This window comes from Mixophyes fleayi, chromosome 2 (genome assembly GCF_038048845.1).
Source record: "Mixophyes fleayi isolate aMixFle1 chromosome 2, aMixFle1.hap1, whole genome shotgun sequence".
NCBI classification, from domain to species: Eukaryota; Metazoa; Chordata; class Amphibia; order Anura; family Limnodynastidae; genus Mixophyes; species Mixophyes fleayi.
The window spans coordinates 43,173,599-43,201,316 of NC_134403.1; the positions used below are offsets into that span (position 1 = coordinate 43,173,599).

At 35.9% G+C, this 27,718-nt stretch overlaps 1 protein-coding gene across 1 annotated transcript in view; it reads left to right on the forward strand.

Annotated features, from left to right (window-relative positions):
• PSPC1 (paraspeckle component 1) overlaps window positions 1–21,017 on the forward strand; it is a 35,654-nt gene extending 14,637 nt beyond the window's left edge. The window contains exons 5-9 of the mRNA XM_075198871.1: window positions 1,769–1,853; window positions 2,770–2,872; window positions 14,776–14,833; window positions 18,142–18,317; window positions 20,532–21,017. Coding sequence (XP_075054972.1) covers window positions 1,769–1,853; window positions 2,770–2,872; window positions 14,776–14,833; window positions 18,142–18,317; window positions 20,532–20,717 — 608 coding nt within the window. The 3' untranslated portion in view covers window positions 20,718–21,017. The remainder of the gene's footprint in view (window positions 1–1,768; window positions 1,854–2,769; window positions 2,873–14,775; window positions 14,834–18,141; window positions 18,318–20,531) is intronic.
• Window positions 21,018–27,718: the final 6,701 nt, after the last annotated feature.

Below are 27,718 nucleotides of genomic sequence, written 5' to 3' on the forward strand. Positions count from 1 at the left end.
TACTGCAGTTAGGCGCGTTTGGAAAACGTTCCCTTTAACGAAAGGGAACGGTGGCAAAGTAAGCCCAGCTGGTTCGCAGCAACAACAGACAGGGTGGCATAGGTGGTCCGTCCTGTCTAATTATAGAGATCTACATAAAATGCTGGAGCTTTGTAGATGCTGGTTAGTAATGGCTGACCTTACAGTATATAGGTGACAGCTGTTTTTAAGTATGATCTTCCACTTTAATATGATAAACAGTGCATATGTTTTGCATAGCCTACCTCCAACCTTTCGATGTTTACTTTAGTACCCAGCTCATAATATACATTAAGAAATTGCTGCCACCCATCATCAGCTCTGGCCCTTTGTTTTTTGGGAGAAATTTGGCCAGGCCTGCTTTAGTGCTTTTATGATTAATATAAAAGCCTCCCTGAACTGGTAAATGTTAAGTGTATCCTATTCATAATTTGGTCTGGCTTGTTTCATGATGTTACCGTTCAGTGGTTTATTGTTGGCTCTCTCTTCTATGCTTGGTTATACAAAAACTGAAGTTACTTCCAGATAATAGGGGCATAGTAGGGGAGGAGTGTACTCTCAAAGATTTATGCTTAAATTGCCTTTTCTCCTAGTCCGCCTACTATACCACAATGTCTCGCATCGTCCCCCAATGGAGTCAGAGAAACAGATTTTACGGAGAGTAAATAAAAATCCTCCTTAATCTGTTTCCCTAATCAGCAATGTAAACTGGAGCTTACATTGCTGATCACGTAAAACACATTATGCTTTTATTGTATTAATGGGTTATTTTAAACTACATTTATACCATGGTGATTTAAAATATATCTTGTATGTTGTCTTTAGTTTGTTAGGTACAATCTCTTTGCAAGTGTACCTAATTTCTACATTGTTCAAACCATATGGTCAGGGCAGCCAATTGAAATGTCAGGCGAATCCTGAAAGACATGATGCATCCACTAATGCTTATCTCCCCAGGTGCACTGGTTTAAAACACCTATAATCAACTGTTTTGTGTGTTGGTTGGGGGGGGGGGGGGGGGGTGTAATTTATTTACCAAAAGGTTTCATGGAAGGATTTTGATATTATGGAGAATCGTATGTGATAAAAATTCCCTAAATCTATTTTGGTTTGTTGATGTAAGAAAAGAAAATGTAAAATACATTTTACAGCCACTGTGTGTATGTTTGTGTTTATATTAGAAGTATACCAGACCATTGAAATTAAATGTGTCTCTATTTGAATGAGTTGTGCAATATTGCAGTTGTAAACACAAATGGGGGGCGGTTGGGAAAGAAAACGACCTGCTTTGATGCCAGCACTTGTCTGGATATCACAGATTCTGCACATTGTTAAAAACCAACATTCAAATTTTGGAAGTTTTGGCGAGTGAGTTAGAAAAGATAGTTTGTTCAATAGAGAAATGTTCTCTACAGCTGCCACATTAACAACCACAGGTTGGTCCTTTTATTAGACATGGAACAGACACGTATATATCTGTATATATACCGGAGTTTGACCCAAAACAAGAGATTTATCTATAAGAAGATAAAGGTGACCATGAGTTAAGCCGTATTATGTTCTTACTTCATTTTTCATTGCAGGTATATTATACCATTTTTGAAAGTAATTTCTTATAAATAAAGCTAAAGTACTGATTGCTCTTTTACAGCTTTTCCTGATTGATTTCAATATTACACCAGTAGTTCACAAAACTGTTGTCTTCTCCTACTGTTATATTTTAAAACCAAGGTTGTATATTGTATTGCAGATCTTATGCGACGCCAGGAAGAGCTTCGAAGACTCGAAGAGCTGAGAAATCAGGAGCTTCAGAAGCGGAAGCAGTTTCACATGAGGTAATTTCAGTTCAAAGTATAGTTGTTCAAGGTTAGAGCTACCTAGTGTTTTTCATTTTGGCGAAGGGCTTGCAATTGTGGGGGACTTCCCCCCCCATCCCCTCCTATTACCTTAGATTTCCCTGTCAAACCCAAAGTGAAACATCTGCACTTCTCTATACGGCTTTTGCATCAATTAAACTTGGTGGTGGGCATTCTATTTTTGTCAGCCTACCTCAGCCTAATACCATTACTCTCACTGTAAAGACTGATGTGTAGCACACCATGTGGGATATATAAGCAGAGATGTATTATGTTCCTGGGACCAATAGATGAGTCAGACTGAGTGCAAGTGCTTGTTTACACCAATACTAATATACTTAAATTCTCTGGTGCTTTTCTGGGTGGGCAATATTTCCATGCTTGGGAACTCTGAATGGTTAAAGAAAATTAAATTTTTTCCACTGTTTTTGAACTACACATTTATCTTGTTATGGTAATAAAAGCTGCCTTTGGAGGGAAAACCGCTAAATATGTAAAAAGAAAATGACTTATGTCGCCAAAATATAATGTGTATGTGTGTGTGTGTATATATATATATATATATATATATATATATATATATATATATATATATATATATATATATATAATCTCTCTAGTTATGAGGGGGTTACTAAAGGACAGTAATTGATCAACAAAATAAGCCTGGAAGTATATATGCAAATTGTTTGGAGTTGAATGTGTCTGGTAAGGCAGCACTTATCATACAGGCAGCTGTGTGTCCAAACCGCTTTCAGAATTTGTCTTTCTGTTTGAAACCTGCATGAACTTTTTATTTTATACCAAGTATGCTATAATTTTAGTGATTTAATTATTCACTATTTGACTTCTGAACTGAATCATTATGTCACTTCGACATTGTAATTAATTTTAGACATGAAGAAGAGCAGAGACGACGTGAAGAAGAGATAATTCGTCAGCGTGAGCAAGAGGAACTCCGACGACAGGAAAGTTTCAAGTCTGCATACATGGACACTGTAAGTAACATTACCAAATTCTTACTGGTTCTATGTAGGATTACCATACCCTAATACAAAATGATAAATGGTTTGTGTTTTTGTTTTGTTTTTTTTACATTTGAATAGCTTATTTTATGTAAACCTTTGTTCCATTCTTGTTGGCTGTCTTTAATACATCAGTTGTAAATGTCACTATTTTTACTGCTGTCGCTTTAATCTGACAGCAGATACTAAGCAATTTTGAGTAAACACCGAAGAGACCCAGCACTTGTAGAACACCTCTGTGTGGAAAATGAACATTTCAGTTTTACCTTTATGGTTACAAACAATGTATAAAATAATTACTCGTTATACTACTCACAATCATATTTTGACTTAACAACTTTAGAAGCCCCAAATAATGCCCTGACTTTTTCTAAGCAGAAGACTGGTGACCGATGGGTTGCTTACATCTAATTTGCGTTTCTGACCCCAAAATGCCTTGTGTAGATTTACCACGTCAAGCAAGTGCTTGTTTCAGTATGATCACCGACTGACACTTATTCATATATGTTTATGTAGCCTTTACATGACCTATAGATTTGTCATGTTTTTAAGGGCATTGCCTCATGTGTTGTTTTTTTTTTTTTTTTAAATCTTAGCTCTTGAAGTGGCAAGTATTCTTCAAAGCTGATTTTAGTCTATTATATATGATGTCTGGCTTACTCTACAATTTATAATGTAGTGAGGTTTTGGGGATTATCCTTTGGGTAAGACTTAACCATCTTTTGCCAACCCAGAGACTTTTAATGTAGAACACAGTCGTTTAGATCTTATTTCTATTTCGGGCATACAAAATATAATGTAGTGTCTTAGAGGTAAACCTGATTCTTGCACAAGCACATAAAAGTGGATATATAGTATGTGGCACAGAATTATACATACTGTGTTGACTGTAAAAGGGCTATGTATGTATTGTATGCTACAGCAGACTTTACATGTTTGGCTTTAACAAAAGTGTACAATCACAGCAAAGAATTTCCTCTAAGTAAATTTTTTATATTTTATATGGTGCTTTTCCCTGTGAAAGACATGATGGATCCTCATTCAGCATGATACCATTTTCCACATTCTCATGTCTGACTTGGTGCCTTCTTCACATGCTTAATTCACAGGTTTAACAAAGGGGTTGGGGTTGGTTCCCCTGTACATTAATGCCCATCATGGACACATCCATGTGTTTGGCTTTTTTAATCTGGGATATACAAACATTTTAATTCTCCTGGGTTTGGCTCTGCTATATAGGGATATGTAGATTAAACTTGTGATTGAATATAACTATGCGTTTTTGTCTTTCTCAAATTAAACGACTGCCCACATATTTCTATTTGGGCTTTAAAAAAACCCCAATAAAAAACTACTTTCACATTTTGATTCCTATGTTTTCCCCCTGTTGTGCTTATAATGCAGACAACCATCTGTACTTCGTAAAATTGTACTTTGTTCTTTAGAGTATTCAATATTTTTGTGTAAATGTTATCACAGCTTCCATGCATTGTGATTTATTATAATAATTCATAATATATTAACTGAGTTTCATGTGCTTTGAAGCTTAACATGTACCATATGTCATTTTCTTACAGTGCTACATGTTTGTAATTGTTTTAGTAAGATTGTTCAACATATTCAAATTTCAAAATCGTCTTTTAGAGTGGCCTATTTGAATGTAAGTAAAGTATTAAGTAGAATTCTGAACACATCACAGTAAAATGACAATTTATGGCTACTCCACATGAAGCAACAAATGATTCTACCTACAGACATCTGTTCTTTTCATTGTGTGATCAATTAAATGCTTTTGTATAACTTATTAAGTGAGACCATGACATATTCTAAGTAGCTTGTCTTTGCCATGTTCAATTAACTGTTTTATCCCAGCTTATAAATGTGCATATTATTTAAGTGAAATATTGGTGATTATTTCTTTTAATTTTAAGATGGTTTTCAGTAAAGGCAACCAGTGGCTGCTCTACTTTTTCTTTCTTTTTATTCTGTAGCGTACTCCTATTAACATTTTAAGGGTTATTTCTATCTATAGAAGAGTGACAACATTTTGGTAATTTGGCATAATTGTAAATTGACTTATGTTAAAAACATATAAGCAGGGCAGCATCATAATGACAAATGATTTAAAGTTATGAAACAACACAGAATAAAATCTTAAACTCAATGGTGAAATCATGGCCATAATATTGCTTTGCAGTCTGTAACTATATTGAGAAATTACAAACCGTGTAACCCCAGACCAGATGAACTAGACTAGATTATCAGGAACTTGAATGGTAACTCACACAATGGATTTATTTCATGTGTACTGTAGAAAATTAGTTTCTACTAATAATTCATTTTCAGAATTCAGTTCTCTGAGCTACACTAAATCATTTAAATCTTCAATTTGAAATACTCTACTGGATCTATACATTTATTTCAAGCACATCCATAAGAAAAGGGGAGAATGTCAGTTACACCATGTATTGAACAGCTCTTCCCAGTGAAAGCCACCTCCAAGTAACTAACTTCCTGCTTTTTCTTTAGCTGCTCATGTTGTAGAGCCATTATGAATAAAGGGCACCATTTCCATTCGGCACTGATCCTGTTTGAGAAATGCCTTTAAACGCCCATGTATCTATTCTCTAGTGTACCCACTCTCCTTGCTATTTCCGCTGGAGGGGGACTTGCCATATTCAAGTACTTAAGTTCTTTTAACAGACTCCATTCTAATGTATAAAATTCTAGAGAAAATGAAAACAAAAAACAACCCCACTGTCCTAGTATTTTCTTTTATTTACTTGCTGGTGCTAATTTACCCATAGCAGGGGTCCCATCTTGATTATTTACACTACTTTTGTGCAATGCCTCCATTTGTACTAGAGCACTAGTGGACTCTAGGAAGCACAGAGGGTGTAGAATGACCTGGGAGATGCCCAGGGGTCCTATACCATAGGATTCACCTTCATCTTCTTTAGCATCTACAGATTATCAGTCACGTGCACAATGATGCGTTAGACCGGTCTGGAGTAGTGCTAGGATTTTGCAAGGCATCAGCCTGTATATGCATTAACACGATCTCTCAACTCCACCAAAGTGTAATATTCAGTTTGTGATGAATGTCTGTTTTCATGAGGGAAAATCTCAATAAATTTCAATAAGAAGTAATGTATTACCTATTATCACATGGCAGCGTGGTGGGTTTTCATAACTTGTGTGAAACATAGCCATTAAATTGTGACTTAACTATTGATTTGTGCACTTTGACAGAATGTGCTAACATTAGAACTATGTAGACCAGTTTGGGATACACACAAAGTTCTTACTGAAGAAAAATATTGTACATGTACGGTGGAGTGTGTACTAGTGATCGCCCTGTAGAAAGCACATACAGTAATTCCTGTTGAGATTGATATTATTGTTGCTGGTAACACTTATATACCATTGGCATACTCTGTAGCAATTTATTTAATCATGTTTATTGATATGCAGAACATGCTATATTGATATTGTCCTTTTTCATCACCTAGTGTGAGAATATCCTAAATTGAATATTTAATTTTTGCGGGGCTGCACTGCAATATGTTCTCTCCTTTGGGGATTATAGTTTGTATCCATCTATTACAGCTAAGAATCATCTAGAAATTTAGATTAATGCTGTAAAAGCTATGTACTTGAATTGGATTTACTTTTAATTCTTTTCCCTGCTCTCCTTATGGGCTGATTTGGTAAATGACTTTGTGGTCTGTATATAAAATAACATATACTGTACTTTAGAGGCAGTCCTAAATATCTGAAGCCCATGGTTAGACTCTTAACATGGCTTATAGGAGCATTCCGGATATGAATTGCTATAGGCTGTATATTTTGCAATGTAATGTTGCATAGATTTTACATATTTAAAACTTTCCAAACTATAATACATTTTATTTTTTCTTTTGCAAATAATATTTTATTTGCCTCCAGCAGTTTTTTTTATAGTTATAAGAAATGTCTGTCAAAATAGAAAGGGGAGAGTCTGAATCAAGTTGTTGGTTCCCACAACCAGCAGGTATCTTTCTGGTTAGTCTTGGTTTACATTGAAAGTCCTCTAGTCTGCTGTTAGGAAGGATGACAAACTCAGTAAGGCACAGTAATGGATTCCACAGGGGTTTTAGTTTGGAGATGAAAATATTCTTTAACACTTCTGTATTAAAATAGGCTTTTAATACAGAAAATAAGCAAATTTGACTGCAAAAACTATGTCCATCATGAAGGAAAAGCAAATTTTATAAATGTGTGTAAGAAATTGTATTTTTTTTTTCCATCTGCAAATGTCTAAGTTTTGATTATCCGTCACTAAATATTACATATGTTTGTATTTCATGACCATTTTACTGTGAAATTTAGGTTTAACTATTACGTATTTTTCGCACTTGCCTGTCTTCTGGTTAAGAAATAAATCTTAGTTGTATGTAAACATTTGTTTAAAAAAATGTGAAAACTTGTTGGGATAAACATGTAAATTAATATCTTTTGTTAAGAAATTTGTTATGGATATTAAATAGAAGCTTTTTGTTTAATTTATTAAGTATTGGCATATTAAGCAGGTTTTTTTTGTTTTTCTACACCAGGCTTATTTAATTCTGTCATTTGTATACGTCTAAGCTAAGAACAATTGTTATTATGGAAACTGTAACTGCTAACTAAATTTTACATCTGAGGCTTGCTGGTAGTGTTTGAGCAGTTTGAATGGTGGCTCAGTGGTTACCATTGATGTTTAACAGCGCTGGGGCAATCTGTTCGTTTCCAACTAGGGCTCTGAGGTTTTGTTTTTTTTTCTTCCCATAGACCAAACACATACTGGTAGACTAATTGGTTTCTGTGAAAAATGGAGCCTAGTCTTTCTTTGTATTGAAGGGAATTTAGACTGTACGCTTCAATGGAGCAGGGACTGATGTGAGTGATTACATAGAACTGCAGATTTGTGCGCCCAAGGTGGCTGCCTCACCCTCTGCAAAAATAAATAAATAAATATGAAGTGCTTTGAGTCTTACTGGGAGAAAATCACTATATGAAAAAGTTATCAACATTATTAAACGTGTGATTAACTGAAGACCATTAGATCTTCCGTCAAGTGGCTAAAATGTTGCAAAGCACATGATTGTGATTTCACAAAGGAGCTTAGGCCCAGCAAGACAGACAGAAGGATCGGAGGACAGCTAATGTAACTGCAATTGCATTAAAATGAAAAGTAAACACATTATTGGAAATGCTTTTTCCATTGCCTTTTAAGGTGGAGATAAACAACTTGTCTGTATTTGGATAACCTCTTGTTAGCCATACATGACCCTATTTAGAACAAATAGGGTGAGTCTCGGGGTATATGAGGTGTATTATGCATTGCTGGGCAGTGAGGAGCTCACAGACAATGGTGGAGCACAGTACAGCTTGAAGCCGCAGGTGTGAGGTAAGCATACTGTGTATGTAGATTTTGCTGTATATTATATATGGGATAATACATTCTCTATTGTACATTCTATCAAACAAGTCTCAGCAATCTGAGGTGACTTAATATGCATAATTTACAGTAGCGGTTGCATTGTGCTTTTATGTTACGTCTTTTCTTGACACAGAAAGCACTGTCTATATAGATGGACTGAAAGCTCCAATGGAGCAGGGAATGATGTGAACGTCAGATATTCTCTCTGGACTGTGCTGCGTAATTTGTTGTGCTATGTAAGCGATAATATCATTTTATGGGAGTTTTGCATCCAAATATTTTTCTGGTAGTGTAGGTAAAGGATTTATGTTGGGTCTTAACATACAGTGTACTGTGTGCTTTTATTTTGGGCATCTAAGGCTGTAGATGACTGATCTAGCTACGCATACACAATTTCGTTGCTCTATGGTATTTGCTCTGAAACTGAGCTTGAGAGAGTGTGAAGTTTTATTTATTTAATACATACAAGCTCAAATAAAGGAAAACCCTGTAATTTTATATAGGAAACTATGTCCAGTTTCAGTATCTGTGTAGGTTTAAATCAGAAGTGTTTAAGTGATGAGATCAAGTTATCCAACATTTCTTTTGTATGCTATGTAAACCGTTTGGACAATAAACTGCAAAGCAATATTTTGAACTTTGTGTAATACCCAGCAATCTGAGTATTTCTGCTAAGAAAGTATAGGCGGTAACATTTTTCTTAATGTGGGTAAAATAAGAGTAGAACACAGGTGAAGGTATGAGACCTGATTTATTTAGACCCTTTTCATGAAAAGACAGTTGTATGGAGCCAATATCCCTCTCCAATGATAGTGCAACGGAAACTATATCTGCACTTTCATTGTGGTACCTGCACAGTTTAATTTCGGATTTAAGGCAACATTATCTAAGCTGTGTCAAGAGGGAGGAGACGAGACAAGAGTACCACAAAGCTAAATTTATGGTCCACTCCCTTACTAAGTATATACCAAGGCTACAGACAGTGGACAAAATTTAATCGCCAATGAAAAGTCTTTTTTTTTTCTTTTTTTTTTTTTTAAGTTATGGCCCACTAGTATGGTCAGTGCAGTCATTATGCACTGTGATACTGTCAACCAATGTCTGGAATTGGGCAGGAGATATGCAGTATGTAACAAGAATCACTCAACTGATGCCTGGTTGGTTGATGGTAGAAAATGATGTCTCCGATGTCTCTCCAGAATATACCATAATGCTCCAATGGGTTCTGCTCTGATAACTGAAATGGCCACGACACAAGGCTAATATCAGTGTCATGCATATCAAACCATTTTGAATCCCGTGTAACTGACTGTCTTTCTGCCATATCATCTTGGATGTCCTCTCGCCAACTCAAACTTAATCTTTCTAAAACAGAGTTAATAATATTCCCACCCATCAACAAGAGCATACCTGACATTTCTATCTCTGTTGATAACATGACCATAAATCCCACCCCACAAGCTTGCTGGCTAGGTGTAATCCTTGACTCACACCTATCCTTTGTTCCCCACATTGACTCTATATCTAAATCATGCTACATACATCTAAAGAACATTTCCAGAATTCGCACATATCACTGCAAAAACCTTAATTCATACACTTATCTCCCGCATTGACTATTGCAATTCCCTCCTTACTGGTCTTCCCAAAAACAGGCTCAAACGCCTACAATCTATTTTGCACGCTGCGGCAAGACTGATTTTCCTTGCAAATCGTTATTCCTCTGTTGAATCACTCTGTATGTCTCTACACTGGCTGCCTGTTTTCTACCTAATCCAATATAAAATACTTTTACTAACCTACAAGGCCATCAACAAAGCTGCACCAACATACATCTCCTCTCTTGTCTCAAAATATCTCCTAACTCGGCAACTCCGTTCTGCACAAGATCTGCGTCTCTCATCCACCCTCATTACATCCTCCCATTCCCGGTTACAGGACTTTTTTCGGGCTGCACCCACTCTATGGAATCCCTCGCACAATAAGACTATCCTCTGGTCTACAAACTTTCAAGCGTTCTCTGAAAACCTACCTCTTCAGACAAGCTTATAATATTCCTCAACCACCCTCTTAACCTCACTACCTTAGCCTGTTACCGACTGTTACACAATTTCACACAAGACAACTACCCCCTGACCAACATTGTTGTGTGACAGGATCATTTAGCTTATGAGTCACTTTTACCTTTGCAGTCTGGCTGGGGCAAAATGTAGACTTAACCTCATGTGTCAATCTCCCATTGTCCCATAGATTGTAAGCTTGCGAGCAGGGCCTTCTCACCTCTTTGTCTGTTTTACCCAGTTTGTTTATTATGTTTGTCTCCAATTGTAAAGCGCTATGGAATATGTTGGCGCTATATAAATAAATGATGATGATGAATTAGCACAGGAAAGAGATGGTAGAAGTTGAGGTCAATGCTAATTGCTTCTTAATATTATACAGTAATCATTTTTACTCCATGCTCTAAGTGACTGTACCCAAACCATGCCAAGAAAATGGGCCTACAGCATTAAGGACCACTCAAAAGCTTCACCGTTAGACTTCCATGCAGGCATCACCCCTTATACACAGTTGCTTGTGAAACATTAGTGGTCACTGAAGCACCTGCCAAATGCCCCCCAACAGTCACTCCTCATTCATAGTCATTGAGGCCTCCTCTTGCAACCATGCTATGCATAATAGGCAACCAAGGCAGTCCAGCATCTTTATACATCACCCTGTCCTTGCTGTTTTACTTATGTAATGCATTGCCATGTCTTGTGGAAGCCCTTGCTTTCAGTATGCTTGGTGTCCCTTATTTACCTAGGGATGTCCATTATTATTTTTTGTTTCTTGTCCACTGCTTGTCGCTCCAAACCTTTGTGCCTAAACTTATAACAAAAGCAAGAGTCCCGATTTATGCACATGGTAAAAATGCAATTAAAGGGGAAAAAATCTCATGGTTTAGAAATGTATAATTTGTATTCCGACCCGTAGCTTTTCTGTAAAGACCAGTTTGTCATCCGTCGGTATCCTAATATACAGTCAGATTTGCATAAATGGTTGCTAAAACATTTGTGCATCTGTAAATCTTCAGCAATTTAACAAAATTTCACCATTTTATTTAGGCCCAAAAACACCTGCGTGTTGTGTGATTCTAGTGTTAGCAGTGCCAGTGTTCCAAACCACAAGTAAAGATAATTAACGTGAGACTGCAGTTAGCCAATTGAGTGACATGGAGCTTACAGCACAGAGGATTACGTGCACTGTGCTGCTATGTAGTGATGTAATATCAAATAACTTTCTGCAGATCAATGGAAGCCTTTACATGCCAAAATGTATGAATTTAGGGCCATAATTAACTTTCCTTGTTAAAGGAACTGTTATTAGTTTTGTATACACAGGCATTGATAAATAAAAAGAAAAATTTAGATGCGCCAACACAACCACGTACTTCCTGCTTTTAATAGAGGAACCGCTCTCGCGTAGAACTCCGTTGCTTTTTGTCATTAACTTTTCTGAACACTGCAAGTAACATCTTCAGGTCTATTCAATTCCTTTATTTTGTAACCCTATTGTCAAAGCATTTTTAATAAGAATTGAGTGCACGTTAAATGCGGACATTAATGTTTGTCCTTTTACACATCTTAAAGTGCTCTTTAATGCAGAAAAGAAACTTTGTCAAGTATACAGCACAATCTTACAATCTGTAGGTTTTGTCCAAAATCCATATATTCCAAAAAAAAATAATATTTTTTTATTTACATGACCTATTTAAATGTTTTGATCTTTCCCACTTTTGGTAATTGCTTGAGTTCTCCAGAGCAAATTATACAAATTGTTGTTATTTTTGGGGAAATATTGATTTTACTAGCAAATAATTTTGCCAGATTTAACTTTATCTAAAAGTAACTATCTTCCATTGTATGGTAAAACAAATTTAATTATAATTTAAGATGTGCACAACAATGAGAATGGGGAAGAAGAAGAAGCCCACAAGGCGAGGGGCGAGAGGAAAAGGAAAAAAGAAAGCCAAACTACAGGAAATGAAGAACATACCAAAATGAAATGGGTAATTTAGGATGACCCAAAACTTGTCTGGACTTCACAGTTACTACATTTATTCACAAACTAGCATTAACTTTGTGGTAACACGTCTTTGTTTGTCAGTGTAGATGTCTCGTGTATGCTATGTATTTTAATGAGGTGTGCAAGTAGATATATTTTATGAGAAGTATGTAACGTACAATTTTAAATAAACATTTGTTAATACATATGACTTGGCATGTGTTATAAAAATTCTGCCATTCTCTTTAGCATATTGCTAGCTACGGAGATCATAGTTTTTCCTATGAGTACAGAGAAATGTGATTGAATAGTTAAAAGGATATTAAATTTTTTTTACCCTAGCCTCTCTGTCTGTGTGTGTGTGTATAATAGGGAATTTAGACTGTAAGCTCCAACGGGGCAGGGACTGATGTGAATAAGTTCTCTGTACAGCGCTGCGGAATTAGTGGCTGCTATATAAATAAATGATGATGAAGGATATGTAAAAAAAAAATACAAAAATGGGAATCCATTTTTTGAATATCTGCAGCACTAGTGGAGTAGATCAAAGCAATAATTATTACAAATTACAGAATTTGCTGTAAGCGAGCCAGCATGAGACAAATCTGTTCATTGCAGCATAAGTATTATGTACACTGTACAGTGTATAGGACACAATAAGAGGTGACAGACTAGGCAGGAGGTAGGACACAAGGGTGTACAGGACAGGATGGTGGTAGACCAGAAAACGAGGGTAGAGGACCATGCTTCAGAGCTTACAATCTAAAGGGCACTGAAAAACGAGGCTCAAGTGTAGGTGATTTGACCTTGCTGCAGTGGAGCTTTGTGACTCAACTGAAAGCGGCGTTAGAGCATAGGGTACTATGGTACTTTGACAAGTGCAAATAAGCATTCCCATAGAAAATGTGCGCAGGTCCAGAAGTTTATTACTTTTTGGAGTCATTGTAGAGTTTACTGGAATTTTGTTAATACACATTAAATGCACTTTGAACACTTGATTTTAACGTGCATCATTCCTACAGGTGGCATTTTACCATGTAAAATATCTATCAAAATATCTATCAATCTGCAACAGGCTTCACTTGTAAGTGATTCTCAAATTTTAAGAACATAAGCATGCAAAAATGAGTAAAAACTCATGAAAGTATCTTTTGAAGTAGTAGCGTACATTAATTTGAGAAATTTGATGTCCATACATTATCTTTTTTTTCTGCCCCCCTAAATGGTGTAAACTGGGTTGCTTAGACACAAAGCACCAGCTTTACTATGTATATTATTTGACTGATCAAGTTTGATGTTTGCCATGCAGTTATCATTTGCAGCATGTTCAGACTAGGGTCGAGGGAGTATTTCTCATGTGTTGACTCTGCACTATGAGTGGTTTATTTGTTTATGAATCTGAATTGAGTGCGATCTGAAAAGATGCACCTAAAGCAGTTTGTACAAGGCTGGAACTGTGCTGTTTAATGGGGCTTATTTCCAACAAGTATTTATTTACTACGTTTACCTATTGCAATATATCTTCTATTTTCCTAAAGATCAGTTTAGATCATTGTGAGACACTGTAATTAAACACAAGACAATGTTACAGATGTAATAAGCCAGGATCATGGGACGTTATGCATTTATAAACACATCCACTGTTCAATCATAAAATATGAAACAATATGAATATTTTTTCCTTTGCTTGGTTTCATTCCTCATTAGATGGTACCGTGAATGTGACTAAAAATGTACTTTTCACTTGTTAAAATTATATTATGCATGTACAGTTTTGCCATGTGTCAGTTAAAATATATATATATATATATATAACCTGAACCGAATATCTCATGGATACTTGATTTTGATTCTGGTTAGACTTGTTCCTATTAATTTTAATCCATCTAAACTGGAAATGTGACATTTATTTGTATTTAGCATGTTATTGCTGTTTAGATTGTAAGCTCTCTAGAGCAGAGTATTATCAAAAGTATGTCTTCTGTGATGGTGCAGGTGCTGAAATGGTTTTTACAGGGTACATTCACAATCACATGTTATAAACAAAAACCTACAATATACCTTTACTACTACAACAATAAGTGTTGCACACAAGATGACTTCGGCATTTACATTATATAGTAGGCGTGTGTGTTTACTTTTAACTGGTTACTTGACTGTCCTACTTATTACTGTCATGATAAAGTGTAAATCTTTTTTTTTTATCCCATTTGTTCATTGATGTAAACTTTGTGCATGCAAATAACTCATAATCTCATCAAGGATTATTGTTCTGTACTATGCTGTTGCATTTATTTCACGCAGTCTTAATTTTTTTAATGTAAAACTCTTTTAGGTTGACTATGAAAACTATGTTTATTTTCAGAGAGAACAGGATATGAGAATGGGTGATATGGGCGTCCGTGGAGCAATAAACATGGGAGGTAGGGATTTTTACTGAAACAAAAACCTTTTATTTATTTTTTTATCCTGAAATCCAAATCTCTTGAGACTACATTGTATTTTTCCATGGATATTTTTCTAATGGGAACTTTGCAAACTGTATTTAAAGAGTACGTTTTAATGTTTTTCACAGGTTTGTAGTTGGTAACTGTAAAGAATAGCGCATATTCAGTCATTGAATGCTCTTTAATCACTATAGTTTGCACTTTTAATAAGCTACTAGTTCACTATGGACATGTATATCCTGAATGACCTGCTGATGCATATGCATTTCTTTGGTGTGCGTATGTCTCTAACCTGTGAGTATATGGCAGCTTTCAGTGGTAGCGAGTTGGAGATACTGATTTAAAGCAGCAATCCCACATAGAAGATTTATTTATTTTTTCTTTAGTATGTTCATTATCTTTTTAAGCATGCGTCGTTTTTCTGCAAGTCATTCTCTGCTATTCAAACTATCTCTGGAGATCAGACAGGTATGATTGGTAGATACAGTTGGTCTGCTACACAGGTTCCAAATATCATGTAGTAGAAGAGGGACATAACGTAGCAAAGCAGACAGGGCTCAGATGGACGTTCAATGCCTCTGCTCACTAAATCATGTGAATGTGGTTACCATAGTAGTCATTAATAGCAGTTGTTAAATACCATCCTTCTTAAAGCCTACCACAATGTTTTAGGTTTAAAAAAAAACACTTTTTGTTATGTGATGGCTGTTTTAAGTTGATTTGCACTACTTTTGATAGAAATTAAATTTGAGAAACATCAAGTAGGCTAGAAACACAGCTGGTGTTGGATAGCTCACTGATACTATAGATCAGTGCTGGGCAACTTTGTACACTTCACTGGGTACTCTCGCCCAAACCACCTGCATATGCCATTTAGAATTGAATTTACCCAAATATGCCAGTCCTACCTCCTACTCACCCTAAAACACCCCTCCCCATTTGCTTATTAAATAAAAGCCGAGGACTCCAGTGAAGCTCATTGGTGCATAAAACGTAGAATAAGAGCTGGGCCAACGGGGCATAAAGCAGGATGGAGTTGGGGATCGCAGGTGAAAGCTCCGCTGGCCACCTGTTGCCTATCAATAGCATAGGTTCTATATCAATGGTTTTCATTTGTTTTACAGAACTTTTTAATTTGATATAAATGTATACAGTCGTGGCCAAAAGTTTTGAGAATTACACAAGTATTGGTTTTCACAAAGTTTGCTGCTTCAGTGTTTTTAGAACTTTTTGTCATGTTGCTGTGGTATACTGTAAATTACAAGCATTTTCTATAAGTGTCAAAGGCTTTTATTAACAATTACATTAAGTTTATGAAAAGAGTCAATATTTGCAGTGTTGACCATTCTGTTTGAAGACCTCTGCAATTTGCCCTGGCATGCTGTCAATCAACTTCTGGGCCACATACTGACTGATGGCCGCCCATTCTTGCCTAATCAATGCTTGGAATTTGTTAGAATTTGTGGGTTTTTGTTTGTCCACCCGCCACTTGAAGATTGACCACAAGTTCTCAATAGTATTAAGGTTTGGGGAGGTGCCTGGCTATGGACCCAAAATTTCAATGTTTTGATCCCGAGCCACTTAGTTATCAATTTTGCCTTACAGCAAGGTGCTCCATCATGCTGGAAAAGCTATTGTTCGTCAACAAACTGTTCTTGGCTGGTTGGGAGAAGTTGCTCTTGGAGGCAAAATTGTGAGTGAGCCCACTCCCTTGACTGAGAAGCAACCCCACACATGAATGGTTTCAGGATGATTTACTGTTGGCATGACACAGGGCTATTGGTATCGCTCACCTTTCCTTTTCTGGGCAAGTGGTTTTCCAGATGCCCCAAACAATCTGAATTCATCAGAGAAAATGACTTTACCTCAGTCCTCAGCAGTCCAACCCCTGTACCTTTTGCAGAATATCAGCCTGTCCCTGATGTTTTTCCTGGACTAAGTGGCTTCTTTGCTGGCCTTCTTGACACCAGGCCATTCTCCAAATGTCTTGGCCTCATTGTGCGTGCAGATGCACTCACACCTGCCTGCTGCTATTCCTGAGCAGGCTCTGCACTGGTGGGGCCCTGATCACGCAGCTGAATCAACTTTAGGAGACAGTCCTTGCTCTTGCTGGACATTCTTGGGCGCCCTGAAGCCGCCTTCACAACTATTGAACCTCTCTCCTTGAAGATCTTAATGATCCGATAAATGGTTGATTTAAGTGCAATCTTACTACCAGCAATATCCTTGCCTGTGAAGCCCCTTTTTTTTTTTGTACAAAGCAATGATGACTGCACGTGTTTCCTTGCAGATAACCATGGTTAACAGAAGAACAATGATTTCAAACACCACCCTCTTTTTAAAGCTTCCAGTCTGTCATACTGACTGAGCTAGAATAACAGTCATCTCCAGCCCTGTCCTCATCAACATTCTCATCTGTGATAACAAGAGAATCACTGACCTGATGTCAGCTGGTCCTTTTGTGGCATGGCTGAAATGTAGTGGAAATGTTGTTTTTGGGATAAAGTTCATTGTCATGGCAAAGAGGGACTTTGAAATGAATTGCAATTCATCTGATCACTCTTCATGACATTCTGGAGTATATGCAAATTGCCATCATAAAACCTGAGGCTGCAGACTTTGAAACATTATAGTTGTCATTCTCAAAACTTTTGGCCATGACTGTAGATTTTGGCATATTCATACATTACTTTTATATCTTTTGGTAGAATTCCTGACTATTTTAATGAATGCAAGTATTTCCAGTGGCCTCCTAGTATTATGTTTCTGACTTGTACATTCTACATCATTTTATTCACCCTTGTATTAAGCCCTTTGCTTAAATTGTAACATTTTAGTATGGTATTAAATATGGTGCTGTTGATGAGGTTTTCTATTTCTTAATGTGGCCCATGTTTCCTATACTTATGTGTCTTATATAGATATGAATTAAAAGAAAATACATCCAATCTTGCAATTTGATTGCACATTTTTTAACTTTTGTTTAATAACGGCTAAACTATCAAGTTATAATTGTTATTTTGCTTTGTACAATTTTAGATATAAATGTTATAGATTGTTCTGGGAATACCTAGCTTCATATACATGTGGATACATATTTTTTTTATTTAGAAATTAGGTGTTGTCTCTTGTTACTTTACATATTTGTAGCTTTTCTTTGGTTGTGTACACTTTGAATGTAGGAGCAGTTTGTTATTAATCCCATCCAGCATTGATAGTTTTTATATACTTTCAATGTTTACCAAAGACTAAGAACAGTTCTAAGTATAGATTGTTTTACATAGATACCTATAGCCCAGCACCTGCTGGTAACCAAGGTCCTCCTCCAATGATGGGGATGAACATGAACAACCGACCTACTGTTACGAGCCCTCCAATGGGTCCTGGACCTGGTCCTACCATGGGCTCTGAAGGAGCTGCTAATCTGGGAGCTGCAATGATGCCTGATAATGGAGCAGTGGTAATGTATTTGTAGTTTTTCTTTACATACCCTATTTTGCACTTTGTGAACGATTAGGTTTAGTAAGTATTTGTACAATTCAGCCATACTGTGTTTAAATGTTTTCTTTTTTGTTCAGTTCTAGAACGTATTGCAAAACGTTCAGCATGTTCTATTAGTGTAAGCGAAGATCTGTCTGTTGCTTGTAAGCAACCATAAATATTTCCATTTTTATTTTACTTTGAGATTTTTATTTGTGTTGGGCTTTATTTAGTTGATTTATTGTGGATAATTATTCCTTTAACATCTTTTTGTGTAAATAGAAAATTATTAATATTTTTAAAGTTAAGTGGGAAACTATACCATATTTATTCCTGAGTTGCATAATTTCAATTCTTCATTGTGAAGGACAGACTCTTAATACCTATTTTTCCTTTATTCATCACTACTGTACCTTGATTTGGCTATTTTATGTGATCATAATCTTTGCTCATGACCTTTTAGGCTTTACACTTATTAGTAGTGTTGTACTCGCCGTTTTGCCTTGGCTTCATAAAACTATGTATGCATGGAAGTAGAAAAATACTTTGGTAAAAATGATAAATATATTTAGCTCTCATAACTTTGCATTGTGCTTGTTAACTCCAAACACAAAGGAAATGTAGTGTTAGAATATTTGACATTTTTAAGTTTTTTTTATTTTTGCTCAACTTTAATTGCTCTCCATAATATTTTTGTGACTCTTAGCATGGTGCTTACTGTAACTAGAAGATCTAAAAATCAGTACGTTTTTAAATATTGTCCAACTATTTCTTATGAGTTCTCAGCCCTCTTCCAGTAATAGTTTTTCTAGCTGTTGTATTATGTGTGAAACTTACTACATGCCTCTTTAATACTTAACTTGATAAATTACATTTTTAAGGCATTTGTTACCAACAAAGCCTTAGGTGCTCTTTAGTGGTATGTTGTGAAATATCCCTAAGTTAAAACTATGAATAATTCAAGCTTCTACTATATGAATTCAAAATAAGTTTGGCTATATTTTTTCATAATGCTCCTCTCTTTCCACTATAGTTACCATATTGCACTCTGCTTGTTTCACTCATAGCTGGCAGTCGGCATAGAAAGCATGACTGTCTTTCTAAAATACTAAATATAATGCAAACCTATTCTTATGATAGCGCAGTGTGTAATTTATGAATGTCGCACATGAAAATGTGTTTCACACATTGAAATCTTTGTAGATTCTTTTTTTTTTTTTCCTTTAAAAAAACAAAATCAATTTTATACTCTGGTGTGGACGTTGATGCAGAAAGTCCTCAAAATAAGTCCTAAATTACCATTGATATATAAGCATTTTAATGGAAAGTACTGAAAAGATATAATAGAATTACTTAATATTTAATATCTTAAATGACTACCTGTGTTTTCTCACACCTTATGGGTAAAATATTTATCTTTGCAAAATGTTTTAGTTTAGCGCAACTATAATTTGAACAGCTAAATGGATTAAACTTTATTTAATAGTTAAATAAGACAAACAGAGCACATTTCAGATCTCTTTCCTTGTCAGTAGCCTACCAGTGTCAACGTGGTAATTGTAGCCTGCATGCAGGTGTACATACATCATCATTTATTTATATAGTGCCAACAAATTCTGTAGCACTTTACAGTTGGAACAAACACAGTAATAAAACAATACTTGGTTAAACAGAGTGGTAGAAGGGCCCTGCTCGCTAGTTTACAATCTACATACAGGGATTCGTGTATACATACATACATACATACATACATACGTACATATAGATGTACATGATTACTATATTTAGGCAACAGTTATAAATCCATATAAGCTGTATGAGGTAAAAACCCTTTTTTGACTTGAATGAGCAAAGAATATCATCCAGTCCTATAAGGAGAATTTGATACTAGTTGGAATTACTAATCTGTAAATCAGTCCAAAAATGATAAAATGAGACCTTATTCACAAAATAATCTGCAGCTGATACTTTGAATTTTGAACCTTAATGTTAAAAATCCTTTCCAGGATTATTTTCATTTATTCTATTTATTTTGTTGTGAAATAGTTACTAATTTAAATGCTCCTTTCTTCCTTCTATGTTCGACTCCGCCGGATTGTCTTCTGAACATCATCACTGCACTTTGTGAATATTTCCAATAATACTGACAAATATTAATCTTATGGGACTGCTCATTGAACGAATGCACTTGTAGCGCAATGATAGATTCTCACAACCATCTCCATCACAAATGGGATCTCCCATGGTTAACAGAGCAGGAACTGAAGCTGCTCAGCCAGCAATGGGTGGTGTAAATGCAGTTGGTGGTGGACCTGGTGGCTATGGTAGAGGAAACCAAGGGGGAAACTTTGATGGATCTAACAAGCGTCGCCGTTATTAGTACTTCACTCCGTACTGCCTAGAATACATTTAGTAAATTCCAGTGGAATGCCTTTTTTATTTTGACACTATTGTTTTATCTTCTAACATTTGTAGTAGTTTTTTGTTATGTATCTCATACATTTTTGTGTTTTGATCAGTAACGAGATTTACCACGTCTCATTGTGAAAGCTGAATGTGACTGATTTAATCTATTTGTAATAGTGCTGTAAAATGTGCAGTTATATAATCACAATAAAGGCAAAACTTCCTTTGAATTGTTTAATAAAGCAATTTTAAAGGTAGGATTTCATTGTCTACACTTCATAAATTATTTTATATTTTCTTAAGGGCATTTTCATTTCTCTGCAGCCCTTTTCCTCCTCTTAAATGTTATCTAGGACAATGAGTTCACATCTCTACATTTGAAGGTGTACATTTTGATTTTCCTAATCTACCACATTAAGGCTGTTCACTGCATGTTTAATATAATGGTGAAAATGGATCAAGCTACATCTTAATTATTGCAATAAATATTTGAGTACATATAGCTATTTAAAAAATGTTATAGCTCAATACCTGGTTATAACTAATTATTTTTTTTTAACTAAATTTTCTCGCTCAATTTTTTCAAATGGTTATATGTAACATTCTAAAGCAGGCCTGTCCAACCTGCGGCCCTCCAGATGTTGTGAAACTACAAGTCCCAGCATGCCCTTCCAGCTATCAACAGGTTGTCTACTGGCAAAGCATGCTGGGGCTTGTAGTTGCACAACATCTGGAGGGCCGCAGGTTGGACAGACCTTGTGGAATTTGCCTGCCCTTAAATTCAGAATCCAGTGTGTGTACTTTTGCTTTGTAAATCATTATCATTATTTTCATTATGGTGTAAGGAAAACAGTAGGTAAAGGGGTTGCTCTTTTATAATTTTTGTTTTCCTTTATTTATTTTTTTGCTTGAATTATTATGACTTCCTGTTACAAATTATGGGCTAGTAGGAAATGTTTGAAACGCAAGTTTACTTACTAGTGTGAAGTGAGTTTACAGTTGTACATATACAAATAAACAAAATGGGGCATTATCCAGTCTGCAAAATCCCTAAATCGTGTTATGGTCATACACCCATGTACAGTTTGATTTAAAAATTGACATGTTCAGTATTAAGTTTTCACCCAAGGGCAAGTACATCTCAGTGCACTGTGCTTAGCACATTGACATACATTTACTTGTGGTACTTTTAAATCTGGGCTGCACACACCTTAGAGTCACAAGTAAAGGAGCCGGCCTGTCACTGATGGGCAGTTTCCCCTGCATAGCATTGCTTTTCTCCTGGAAAGTGTAGTGATGTCATCATGTGGGCTTCCATTGTTTGTGGAAGAGCCCCCTGGTTCTAGTAATGGTCAGAGAGTTCTCCAGTGAACCCATCATCATTTATTTATATAGTGCCAGCAAATTCCTTAGCGCTTTACAATTGGGAGCAAACATTGTAATTAAACAATACTGGGTAATACAGACATGTAAGAAGGCCCTGCCCACAAGTTAACACTGTATGGTAATAACATGCTCTAACATGAGCCTGAGCAAACTGACACTTTCTATTTTACTTAAGTATTGAGAACTTTTTTTTTAAACTGGTGTTGAGAATAAAGATGTTTACATAATTAACAATTTGTTAACTTATTTGTCAAATACATTTGAAAAATATACATTTGATATCCAATGTGAAGTCATAGGGATAGGTTTTGTAAGGTTTAAATAAATATAAAAATAAGGGTCTAAAGCTCAGCTAAGTGTCAGTTTGTTCACGTTATGTCGAAATAAGAAAATTGATTTTATTCCATAATGCTTCCAAGTGAGTTTAATGTTTCCTTGAAAAGGCCCCCCAATTATACTAAAATTTACTTGGGTAAACATCGGAACAGAAAAGTTATTCGACGTGAAATGGGTGCATAAGGAAATGTGAAATAGGTCTGACCATATGGCATCAGACGTCTTGAACAGTAATTCTTCCCTTCCTCACAGGTCACTGATGCAATTTTATTTATAAATGACAGTATGTTTTGGTTCTTGAACTTTAAGTGCCAGCAATTTATTGGCGCACCAAGAGATGGGGTTGGCACAGCACTCTCCAGTAGCATACTTGCAAATCAGGCACTACATTGTTTCATAAGAATCCCCAACAGCTCAGGGGATGTTGATCCCCACAATGGATTAAGGTGGAGGATTGCTCTTTAAAAATAATGTTAATGATGAAAGTATATTTTTATATAATAAAAGCTAGCGACATCTTTCTTGAGCAGTAGTAGGCCTAATCGGTGTTAATGTATGTGTCCCGTATATGCTAATTACTCATTATTAAAAGCTAACAACTTAATGGTGAGTTATTGCAGCCGCAATACGCACCCTCATCTGTCTGAATGTGCAGGTTACATGGGTACTGCATCCTGTTTTAACAATTCAATCAAGGACTGGAGTTGGTGGGGACTGACTGTTCCATTTTTTATTTTTTTATTTATTTTTAGATTTGCAGATTCCATGTCGTCTATCATAAATTTCCAGTTTTCCCATTTTATATTCATTATTTCTAAAATGACATTGTAAAAGGAAAATAAAATTGATCCACTATTAAGAGTACTAAGAACAAATTTCAGCGTAATATAATGGCAGCTCTGGAACTGAAAATTCAGGAATTCTTGCTCAAATTATTACTGTGTCCATAAAGAACAAAGTGGTGTTTTGGGAAAAGATGCATGAAGCCCCCCCCCTCCATGTTCATTGAGCACAAAAATATTATCATCTTTTGGTATTTAGTCTGATTTCCAAGGTGACCCCACTCTTTTGTGGTTTATTATTTTTAAGATAACATCTATCAGCTCCTCTCAGAGCAGATGATGAGGGGTAATGTCCTCCAACCGTGCAGATTTTATTATATAAATTAACTTTTTAATTCTTTATTTTAGAGAAACAATACATAATTATGGCTATGCAGTGTTCCTCGAAAAGATAACTCTTTTTAGTGGTCACCTTTTTACTTGAATGCAAGAACTAGGTTGTGCAGAACCATGGCTTGTACCCTACAGAGACACTAGAGAAAACAAGTGATCTTTCTGAGCTTTATTAAAGAGCTATGGGCTGACTAATGTCTCCTAGTTCCAGCAATCACAGAGTAAGCCAGCTCCCTGAAGTGTATCAGCTCCCTTTTTTTTGTGTGCAGCATGGGTTCATAAAGAGAGGTGTTCATTACGAAGGGAGCTATCCTGACTGTTAATCCTACGGACAACGTAATTATCTGTCAGCCAAAGGTTTGTCAATAGCTGATAAACAGCTTTTGAAAATAAACAGTTTACAAATGTCTTTCAAAAAAGCATGGATTTTACAGAACAAACACTGCTTTATAATTGCTTGATATAATAACCCCTTCAAACGTCAGGTGATTACATTTGTCCTGTTTTAGGTTGGGGGTATGGAAGGTTGAGGATTGGTATGCTAAGAGTCTGAAATATTCCTTAGGAATGTTTATTTTACAAGGTGGTGCGTTTTTTTTATTAAGTTTCTCTTTATATAAGATTTTTTTTTATTTTATGGCTTTATTTTTAATTTTTTTATGTGAATCTGTACATGGATGGAGCTAATTATCTGATAAATACCTGATGATAAAATTTTATACAAAGAAAAAGGTAAAATTTTGTACTATGCAGCAATTTTTAAAGTGGAGCATAATGACCAATAAAGCAAAATGAGATGTGAACACGTTTAAACGACAAACACCCATTAAACTCTACTGTGACTTTCCACTGCATGTAAATATAAAATTACAGTGAGTAGTTTTTTTGTGTTTTTGTGGGGGTTTTTTTGGATGGGTTCTCCTCTCTCCATTGTTCTAATGCAAAAAAATAAACATTCCACATGTTTAGACATGGTCAAACAAACAGCAAGGTTTTAAACGTGAAAAATTTATTCTCAGGCTCTCTCCAGATTACTTTGGTCACACATCTGCTTCGTGAACAGTGTAAAACTGAAAGACAGTATTCAGACCTCAATCCTCAAAAGGCAATTTTCATTTAAAAAAAACCCTCATAATTTGTAATCCTCAAAATACCATGCATTTATTCGATAAATGCATGTTATTTTATGATCTTTTTTTGTTTAACGATCATCCTAACTGCAAAGAGCAATGTTGAACGGCCTACTTTTGATATTACGTTAGTCAGTGAGCTGCACAACAACAGAGATCTTCGCTTGAGAGAGCTCATCTGCAATCTATTGAGTTAATGTAAATTATGAAAGAAAAGGAAGTTAGCAATTAAAAAGCTCCCAAGATAGACAGCCTTAAGATAATTAAAAAGTAAAATGAAAAAAATATGAGCTAGAGCAAGTATTTGTATAATCTTTATGATGGGAAAACAAAAAACCAGAGGAGTTGTTTCACACAACCTTAAGTAGCCCCTCTAAATTATGCCTGGCCAACCTGTGATTCCCCAGATTTTGTGAAACAAGTCTCCGCATGTCCTGCCAGATGAAGGGCTGGGGCTATTTACTGCAAAGGATCCTGGGGCTTGTAATTTAACACCTGGAGAGCCATAGGGTTGGCCAGGCATGATTTACAGGGGCATATTCGATTAGGTCTAAAAATCGCAGATAGGCGCTCCCACTGACAATACGTTACCGCAACATCACGGATTTCTGTGTGCACCCCATTGACCCTTTACTCAAGTATCCGCGATGTCTAGACCTAATTGATCGTATGCCTCAGAGAGTCTACTTAAGATTGTCACGCAACTTTTCTGTTTGTTTTCCGTCATAAATATTATACAACATACTTGACAGTGCAGATATATTATATCTATATCTCAAGCATTTTTGCAGTATGTTAATCACTTGTTCATTTGCCTAACATGGTTCAAGTACAGTTTTTTCCATGATCTCCAATTGAGTTTGGCTAATGATTCATTTTTCTGATGCCTGTTTTAAAAACGCTATATAATTGTTAGGTTTTTGCCAGCATTAAGGGTTAATTCATACTAGTGTGAATGAAGAGTGGTCTGACTACCAAGACTGGGTTTGATCTTATTTCAGACCAATCTATTTTAGGGTTTTACTTCTACCACAGCTGAAACATTCATGTTATCTTTTTGGGATATAAACATCAAATTTGGGTAGAATTTTCTTTCAAGCATATCCTTAACAAATGAGAAGGATGTAGCCACAGCCTATCTAATTGTGGAGTGGACATGGCGATATTCAGTTTCTGAAGCAAATACCGGACCCTGACAAAGTTCACAGGTGAGCGATTTTACAGTTTGGTGCAAGGGCTTTACCCAGTGTGAGATCACTTCATTCACTGTTTTTTGCTTTTTTATATATTCCTTAAGACCTTTGTAAGAGGAGGAAATGCTATCCGCATGTATAAATCTTGATAAATTATTGTAAAATTGTTTAACCACTTTATTTAAAGGCACTCTAACCTTATTTTATTTACCACTTGTAGTTGTCTAATATAAATATGAAGAGCTGAATTCATAGTTTCTATAGATTCTATTAAGCCTGTCTGCAGAGTATACCATTCACTACAAAGCTGTCATTATGTGTGGCTGTGACATAGTGACTGGTATGGTGGGTCTGACAAATTAGGGGCTACTGTGAGGTGATATTGGGGGTAGTGACCAGCAAGCTACCCATAGACCACTAAATCTGCTCATTTCCCAGACTGAGTTGTCATGGAACGGTCTACTTACTTGTGGCTAGAACAAAGGATTCTACATTAAACACATTTTAGGTTAGAGTGTCTTTAAACTTGTGCAGTCTTTCATGGTTGTTTTTATTCACCTTTATTTTATAAACTTTTAACTCGTACAAAACTTCTCCTTAACACATATTGGATCTTAAACCTTGAAATTCAGGAAGCAATATGTCCTAGATGTTATTATTTGCTTGTGAAACCCAATTATACAGCAGCTCTTAACTATAGCTGATGTAATACAGTTAATTTCATGAGCCAATTTGCTGTAATTAACTTTTATTCAAGGGCCAAACATGTCCAGGATAGCATCATCTAAGGGCTAACATACCCTGCACAAGTATACAATGCCATTGGTTTTGTCTGTAATGTTTCCTGCTAAGGTATGGACAATTAATAAAAAAGGAGCTACCACTACAAGTACGCAACTGGTCACGATTTCTGTTCAAAGCATGTCCTACCGAAGGTGCCTCCTTTCAAGATCTAATACCAAAAAGACATGACTTTTTTAATTTGATTTTCTGAATTTGTGTTTAATATAACCATATGTCGTACTGTTGATGACACATGGTTTCTTCTCTGTACTCTGTAGGATGCATGATACTTTGTGAAATATTGGGCTATGTTTTCTGAAATGTTCCTGAAATTGGTTAGAACATGTAAATGTCTGAAATGAACACTTTACCTAAAATGCAAATTTCCTTGTTTAGTTGCTGCTAATAAATTCACAAATTGTACTGTAAAACATAGGGATGTCAAACTCCACCAGGGAGTTTGTATGTGCATTTTTTAATGCATACAGTTGCTTATGTATAGTGTTAGGATTGAGGGTAAAGAAAAATATTTTTGTTGTAATTGTTTCCTTTTACCTATTGTACCTAATATTTGTGTACAAGTATAGGAGGGATATAAATAAATGTATATATTTAAGCAGCACCCTTTTTTCTCTCTCTTAATCCCCAGTCTTTTATTACTGTTTGTTCCTATTTGTAACGCTCATATAGATTTATGGTGTGTGTGTGTGTGTGTGTGTGTATAAACAGTTATGTGAAAAAGTACACCCTCTTTCACATCTGTGTGTTTATTTACCCGGACATAATTGGCAATCTACTCCTTGCCAAGTCCTAAAATGCGAGAAACTGAATCTGTGACAAATCACATTACAGATTTTAAATCAGAATGCAGACCGTGGTCATCTATTAGACTTATCAGCAACATGCTAAATTATGTGACAAGGCTGATGGTCTGCGCTATGGGGCTCCCTGCTGTCTCTGGCCCCCCATGAT